At 50.4% G+C, this 8,079-nt stretch overlaps 1 protein-coding gene across 1 annotated transcript; it reads left to right on the top strand.

The window, feature by feature from the left end:
- The first annotated feature begins 3,451 nt into the window (after positions 1–3,451).
- Positions 3,452–7,226, top strand: LOC131286190 (uncharacterized). Its single transcript, XM_058315112.1, has 7 exons — positions 3,452–3,953; positions 4,612–5,507; positions 5,591–5,724; positions 5,818–5,893; positions 5,976–6,070; positions 6,141–6,471; positions 6,546–7,226. Exons 1-7 carry the CDS (start codon positions 3,454–3,456, stop codon positions 7,133–7,135), a joined length of 2,622 nt encoding a protein of 873 aa, XP_058171095.1. The 5' UTR covers positions 3,452–3,453; the 3' UTR covers positions 7,136–7,226.
- Positions 7,227–8,079: the final 853 nt, after the last annotated feature.

Genomic DNA, 8,079 nt, shown 5'->3' with positions numbered 1-8,079 from the left:
AGAAACCGGCCCGGGAAACTGATCCTGCAGGAGAAGCGTCACCCGGGAGAGATTTTCTTGTTTTGTGTTTTCAAACGATCACAGACACGGTCAAGTGCGTTGGGATTTCCTTCGGGACGTATCCTTGCCACCGGTGGTGCAACATTAATGGAGGTTGCTTGTATCTTAAACGAACACTTTAAGGATAATGCTGATCACGTTCAACCTATATATTAGAAATAAACACTGTGGACAAAAAGGTAAGAAGCTTTCATTAAACATCGCTCCGCGGGTTTCGCACAAACATAAAACGCAAACGCTGGCTGTCTATCGAATCACTGTCGATAAAGGAATTTCCACCGAGCAAGCAAGTTGTTAGCTAGCAAGTTACGGTGAGTAGATGAATCTAGATGGAAAAGATAACAAATAAAAAAAAACTCCCGTAGGCATAATCGATCGTGAAGTGCAGCTTCTTCCGTACACCGACAGAGCGATAGAGCGAGAAGTGCCTATCTGCAGCACACGAAAGAGATGGAGAAAAGAAAAGGCAGCACAAAAAGAGGAACCCTCTCTGAATCACTCTCTTTGGAGAAACTTTTTACTCTCCACTTTTGTGCGAACGACATTCACATAAGCATTTCCACGATTTTTTCCTTTCTTTCTTTTCGTGCCTCCATTCCCAATTCCACACGGGCATATTGTGTGCTATCTTCCGCGCTAGGGCTGCTGTTCTGTGGCGGAAATTTCGCTGGTCAGCATTTTGCTGAGGAAACTGTACAACAACACGCGGGCTTAATGGGGATCACTCTTTTTTCGAGACACACGAAAACTAAATTCACTCCAGCACCACACAACAACGCACGCTTCCTTCGCTGAACGTCGCATAACAACGCGTTGATTTCGTTTGCAGAACGCACCTCTCTTTAACAAACGTCAACACTGACGGAAGGCTGCCAAATGCATGGTAAAATAGCGTTGTGCTGCGAGGAATGACCCAGCAGCAAACGTGTACCAGGCACCAGCCAGACGGAGGCCTATCCGCCGTAATCAATATTTAAACTCCGCTCGAACGAAACACGGGTTCGAAAACAGGCACACCACACACAAGCGGGCGACAATGGCGGCGAATGCCTTTTCCGAGCGTTGAGTGGAGAGGAGGCTCGGGCTGCGAAAGTCACCTTTCAGGCACACTGGGCGCGCACCTCTGAGTCGGGGATGTTTTCCGCTTTACCCGTAAGATGCAGCGACCGCGAACAACTTCTCGGCCGTTCTCGATGGGCAATGATTAGCGATATTCAGGCAACCGTGGGTCGCAGAAAGATATGAAAAAAACACTTACGATTCGTTCGTCCAGCATCGAACCGCGGAGACGAGACGAAATAGTCCGAACCGAACGAGTGACGTCAACTAACTGAAAAAGGTCGAACAACAAGAAAACTGACAAAAGGAACCCCTAGGACGGTGCCGTACGAAACGAAGCACATTCGCTGTCGGCTGACGTCACGATAGCAGCAAAGAAGCGGGCCTTCAGTGGTAGATAGAATGAGCGCAAAACACTCTGCTACTGCAGGACAAAACAACATGTTATGACTATGCAGAATGTAAACGCTCAATCGAATATTGAGCTACTGTGTGAGCGAAACGGCTAGCTACTTGACGTGGGATGGAATGAGAACAGCTTTTCAAATCAATCTGGCAGCACTGCTCTCAGCAAAGTTGCTGAATTCCGTGCGTTTTGACACAACTGCACTATGGGATTTCAAAAGTGTTTAACGTTTTCAGGCGATGCTGTGCTTCCGTAATTATTTTTGTACACTTTCAAACGCACGTTCTTGTTATGGCGAATGAGCCAGTCATATTTTAGTTCAGTATTCAGTCCATAAACACTATCTGAATTCGTTTCGGCTGTGGACCTCAGTGTTTGTTGATAACGAGCGCCAAAAATTTACCGCAAGCCGCCCCGGGCAAACAGAGCAAAATCAGTTGGTGATGTGCATTCTAAGTAAGATTGAGCTAACTGGTGTATTCCGATAAACATTGATGGACTTAAATAGCAGTTTTTGCAACTCTTTTGTGATTGAAAGATTATTTCCATCGCTAAAACCAATACATTCGATTGATTTAGTTTACGGTTGTTTTACGGCTAGAGCTGCTGCGTGTGATCTTCTTATCATCTTCCCCGAGATCCACAATGGCACAATCCATCAGGTTGCGCGGAAGACAACCGCACGGGTGATGCAAATGTGGCGGAAAAGAGGACGTTGGGAAAGATTGGAGGGTGTCTGGTGTCTGTGATTATTCTAAAAAAAAGTACTGGTCTCTGCCACGGGTGGCCCATTATTATCAGTGCGCGGTTTGTCAGTTCGCATCGGGAATTTGGTCGATTCGTTAACCTATTTATTTCACCTACATCGTGGCTGGCGGAGCGTGGTGTGGTTGGCTGGTCACTAAATTCTAGCTAGTATTTATGTTTCGTTGAAAAATGAGTGCAGCTCCCCCGTAGTGCGCTGAGTCGTGTCGTTTCTACTGCGAAGATTGAGAAAAGAAGCTACGGCTAGCTCGGAAAGAGAAAGGGAGAGAGAGAGCGCACGAGTGTGATTAGTGCTTGGCCGAGAAAGTGATAGAACGAGCGAGGAGCGTTTGCGCCGCTGGGCGAGTGGAGAGTGTGGCACTACTATTAGTAGGCGAGATAATCATAAAAGGATACGATCGTTACACGGCTGATAAACCAACAGGAAGGAAAAGTACCGTGCTAGGGTTCACAGCAGCAGCTGTAATCAGTGCTCGTGCTGGTGTGCCGGCCATCCGGAGGGTCGCGCTGCCTCCCTGCGTGGGTAAGGAATTTGTGTCATCGGAGAGGCCATCCCTGAGCGACCCGTTGTGGTCTTTTGGGGCCAAGGACCGATACAGTGCGAGATTACCTGCGCGCCCAAAAGAACGAGTGAAGGTCGTCGCCGTCGCCAACGGTGCCGTTGACGTCGTCGTCGTCGTTGTCGTCTGCTCTTTCGAACGGCGCAGCGTTGGGTGGACCATTATCTGCGGAGGAAGAAGTATTGCAGGGCAAGTGCCGCCACTGCAAGAAAAACCAAATACGACATCGCAGAGGAACGTGACTTTTTGGCCATCAATAATAACGCGCCCTCCGCCCTCGCGTCCAAGATCCGCGAGTATTCGCGCTTTGACAGTTGATGTGCGAAAGAAAAACAAACCAAAACAAAAAGTAAATAACAGCCGCAGAAGCCGCAGTTTGGTTTCCCCATCGAAACAGCTGTTGCTTCACAGGAGGAAGCTTCTGCTCGTGTGGCGCCCGGTCAATCCACTCACCGTCGTGCAGACGGGCGCTAATCGCATCAGCGTGTCGCCACGTTCCTGCTGTCTGACCGAGGGAAGAAGTGGACGGTAAACCTGTGCTACCATATTGTGTTGGAGCTCGACGGTACCGTGCCGTTTACTCGTGTCACCGTTGCTCCACACATGCCACACCGGTGTGTGGAACTACAGACTTCGCTAGACCGGAAACCAAAGGTAACAATGTCGGCAGCATCATCGTCGGTCGACGAGGAATCGAGACGGGCGGCGTGTGCGAGGGGTGACAAAAAGATGCGCGTCGTGGCACTGGTCAGCGGAGGGAAGGATAGCACGTACAACATGATGCAGGTGGCGGCCGAGGGCCACGAGGTGGTCGCCCTGGCCAATCTCCATCCGAAAGATCGGGACGAGCTGGACAGCTACATGTACCAGACGGTCGGACATCAGGGCATCGAGAAGCTGGCCCAGGCCATGGAGCTACCGCTCTACCGGCGGATGACGCGTGGCCATTCGATCAACACTAAGGGCCACTACGAGCCGACCGAGGACGACGAGGTGGAGGACCTGTACGAGCTGCTCGGTCAGGTGCAACGGGAGCAGCAGATCGAAGCCGTTGCCGTCGGCGCCATCCTCTCCGACTATCAGCGTGTGCGCGTCGAAAATGTGTAAGTTTAGGAAAAACAGATCATCCGTCGTCAATCGCAACGCTCCTCGTGATGCAATTGCGTTCGGCACACACCGAGTCATAATAAGCTGATGCTGATGAGCTTCCCTTATCTTATCGTGCCGGCGGACGACAATCAAATGCATTTCTATTGCATCTTTTGCAACCCCAACCAAGCACCGCATTGCAGTGTCTTGTGTCGTTGCGCTGTGTTTGTTTTTCTTTGATTCCCTCCCTTGATACGTTCAGTCAAGTAACGCGCGTCAACACGTGTTTTACATTGTTGTTTCGTTTGTTCCTGTTTGCTTGTTTGCTCGCACTTGTGACGTCATGCCGAGTGGTTGTCAATTAATTTTGTAACTGCATATTTTTTCTTTTCTGTTCGATCGATTTTGATTTATTTCCTACGGAGAACTCCTCAAATAAGGATAAATTTGCTTAGAGTTTTTAATTTACCATTTTTTTTTTACACTTTCCTAGACACAGTCGGCAACATTGTATATGCGACCGCACGATGGACGATAAGGTTAATTTATGAGCCATGCTTGACGAACAGCCCGGGCGGAGATTTTTGTAATCCATCCCGTGGGCATACATTTTAGCAAAGTTCTGATAGGCCAGCGTCTAATGAGGGGTTTTTTTCTTTCTACATTTTCCAGCTGCGCCCGACTGAACCTTATCTCGCTGGCCTATCTGTGGCGCCGGGACCAAACGGAGCTGCTGCAGGAGATGATCGACTGTCAGGTGCACGCGATCATCATCAAGGTGGCGGCGTTGGGCCTGATGCCCGACCGCCACCTCGGCAAGTCGCTCAAGGAGATGCAACCGCACCTGCTGCTGATGCGGGACAAGTACGGACTGAACGTGTGCGGCGAGGGTGGCGAGTACGAGACGTTTACGCTCGACTGCCCACTGTTCCGACGGCGCATCGTCGTGGACGACGTGCAGACGGTGATCAGCTCGGCCGATCCCGTCTGCCCGGTGGGCTATCTGAACTTCACTAAGCTACGGTTGGTACCGAAGGAGCATCGGGGTGAGCCGGTGGTGATTAAAAACTCGCTCGACTTCATCCACGACCTGAACGAGTCGAGCTATAGCGACCTGAGCGATCCGGACCTGAGCGAGACCGAGCTGGAGCTGATCGAGCGCAGCAGCAGCGGAATCGTGGCGGCCGTTTCGCGCGGTGCCGCCATGCGCAACTCCTTCAGCAAGGACGACCTCAGTGGGGGGCTGAGCTCGGCCGTGCTTTCGCGGAGCAACAGCATCACGAAGGAGCTGGACGCGACGACACCGACGAGTACGGCCACCAGCACGGCCACCACGACGCCGGTGCGCATCATCACCAAGGCACGCGCCAGCATACCCTCCGACAACGGTGAAGCGCTCGCGCTGCCCACCGAGCTGGCCATGTTTCAGTACGCCCGCGAAAGCCGTCCGCTGTGCAACAAACCGAGGGCAATCGTTAACTCGAAGGGTTGGATGTGGGTGGCTGGAGTGCAGGGCGTCGGTGACGATTCCCGGGAAGCGATGGCCAGTGCACTGTCGACGCTAGAAGGTGCGATTCAAAGGGCAAAGAAACGAATTACCAAGTCGTTAAACTCTTGAAACATTTCTTCCAAATAATTTTTTTTTTTCTAGAAATGGTCCAATCACGTTCATTCACGCTCAGACAAATCTGCTACATTACGCTGTACGTGCGCAATATGGCCGAGTACAGCTTCATCAATGCGATCTACTCGAAGGTGTTCAACTTTCCCAATCCTCCCACGCGGGTAAGTACGAATATGTAGTTTCTGAAAAGGTTTAAGCCAGAAGGATTTAAAATGTTTGAACGTTATCTACTACTAATTTATTTTCTTTCCCAGGTGTGTGTTGAATGTCCGTTGCCAGCGGAATGTGCCGTTGTCCTGGAAGCTGTCGCTTTTAATCCAGTTTCCAGTGGTAAGAAACAGTTTCCCAGCGGAGTAGAATTTTTGTGATACATGCGCCTAATTGTTGCTTTCATTATTACTTTCTTACGTAGCATCAGAACTAGAACACAGACGACAAACGATGCACGTACAGGGCATTTCCCACTGGGCCCCGGCTAACATCGGCACCTATAGTCAGTCGACGAAGGTACGCGGACGCAATGGCAAGGAAGGCCGTACGAAGTGTTCATTGAATAAACCACCCGTTTTCGTTGTAGGTCGGCCACATAACGTACATCTCGGGACAAATTGCGCTCGTTCCGGGTAGCATGACGATCATCGAGGGTGGTATCAAACAGCAGTGTAAGTTGACTCTACGCCATCTCAGCCGGATAGCGAAAGCAATGAACGCACAGGGCGGCCAGCTGCGGGATGTGGTGCAGGGTATCTGCTTCGTGACGCACCCGAGCTACATCTATGAGGCCCGGCGGCAGTGGGAACGACGGACGGCCAACGCCATCATCGATTACATCGTCGTGCCGGCGCTGCCTAGGGGTGCCCTGGTCGAGTGGCAGGTGTGGGCTCACTCGCATAACGACAAATTCGACTGTAAGTACCCGTTGGTTACATTGAGGCAAGGGATGTATTAAGTTATCTAAATAATTTCATTACTCTTTCGGTAGATGAAGAAACTGGCTGCGCCATCGGTGAATACTCAATCTCGATCCGGCGACGTTGGAACTATGAGAACAATTGCTCCTCGATCGTGTGCTACGTCTCGACCGGTCTCGCCACCTCCACCACCAAGCTGACCGAGCTTACGGACGACTATCTCCAGCGGCATCATCAGTTGGCGCAGCGTGTCACGCCCCACCAGATCCACGAAACGATCGCGTATGTCCTGCGCAAGTTACTCCAGGACTGTCCCGGTCTGCTCGGTCCCACCAGTACCAGTCCCACCTCCGGTTGTTCATCGTCCTCCTCGTTCTCCAGTGCTGTACCAGCGGCCGAAGTAGAAACCGAGCACCAAGTAAACCACCACCACCACCACCACCAGCAACCGCTGGCCGTTCCAACGAAACCGGCCGTCCATCTACGCGTGTTCTACCAGGTCGATGCCGTTCCGTCCGTGCAGTTTCTGATCGATGCGCTCGAGAGCTTCCTGGTGTCGCCGGCCAATGTGGCCCGCATCGCCTACACCGTTATCCCGGCCTGCCATCTGCAGAACTTCAGCACCTTCATCTCTATCTGCGGTCTGCGCCACCACGAGTAAGCTAGAGACTACTCCGCCACGCGCTTGTTTTTTAATAAGTGGTCATACAATTTCACTCTAAGGTAGCTTTTTAAGGGCATCAAAAAAAAAAAAAAGATCAAAGAAGAGAACAGTCGTGAGCAGTCGTGATAAGGGCACTAACAAAATATGGGATAAAAGCTTTCCGTTTTGCGACATAGTGTTGTAAGGGCAGACAGTACAGTTGAGCAGGTTCGACTTCCGGAGGAAAGGACTAGGAAAGACATAGGCATTATTGTAGAATCGCGAATAGTACGGAGCGTGTGAATGTGTGTTTGCGTGTGTAAGTGCGATTTAGAGTGAGCAAGAACAAACCCTGGGTGAGAGAACGCAATGCCGCTGCCACCGTGTGGGAGGGGGAGGCAGGCGAGTATGATAATCTAAGTCCGAAAAGTTCAAGTCCGTGTGTAACACGCCGAGGAAACGATAAAAAGTATGAATAATATATGAAATTGTTGATCTTACGCCATGTGAAGTTTTTGTTTTGTTTAAGAAAGAATGAAATGAATTTTAATGAAATAATTAAAAATCGATAGACGATTTTCATTCAGAAACAAACTTATGAATGGGTTTAAGTTTGCAAAAAATAAATCCGTCACGTGACGCAAACCACCAACATTCGCGCACTGCTTATTACACGTGCACCTTCGTGGTCGTTTGGTTAACATAAAAATCTTCGTTCGACCGGTCCGGTCAGTATCTGGAGGGCATCGAGTTTGCCATCGCCACTTATGTTAATCGTCTCTCCGTGACTTTGTGTGTGTTTGTGCTTCTTTCCCTTCAATCAAACGCAATCGGGGGTATCTCGCGCCATCCCCCTTATCAATGACGGGGCGCAATTAAGACTTTACAAAATAGTACGAGGAGTGAAAGAGAAACCAGCCCTGGGCAAAACAACACCCTTAAGAAGCGGCCGGGCACAAGTA

The sequence above is a fragment of the Anopheles ziemanni genome, chromosome 3 (genome assembly GCF_943734765.1).
Source record: "Anopheles ziemanni chromosome 3, idAnoZiCoDA_A2_x.2, whole genome shotgun sequence".
Classification (NCBI taxonomy): domain Eukaryota; kingdom Metazoa; phylum Arthropoda; class Insecta; order Diptera; family Culicidae; genus Anopheles; species Anopheles ziemanni.
This window is presented reverse-complemented; position numbering and strand designations above follow the sequence as displayed.

Excerpts from the sequence above, each read along its gene's own strand:
- LOC131286190 (XM_058315112.1), top strand. The coding sequence starts at position 3,454 with ATGCCACACCGGTGTGTGGAACTACAGACTTCGCTAGACCGGAAACCA. Across the intron at positions 5,725-5,817 it reads TTCCCAATCCTCCCACGCGG|GTGTGTGTTGAATGTCCGTT; the intron begins GTAAGTACGAAT and ends TTTCTTTCCCAG. Across the intron at positions 6,472-6,545 it reads GCATAACGACAAATTCGACT|ATGAAGAAACTGGCTGCGCC; the intron begins GTAAGTACCCGT and ends CTCTTTCGGTAG.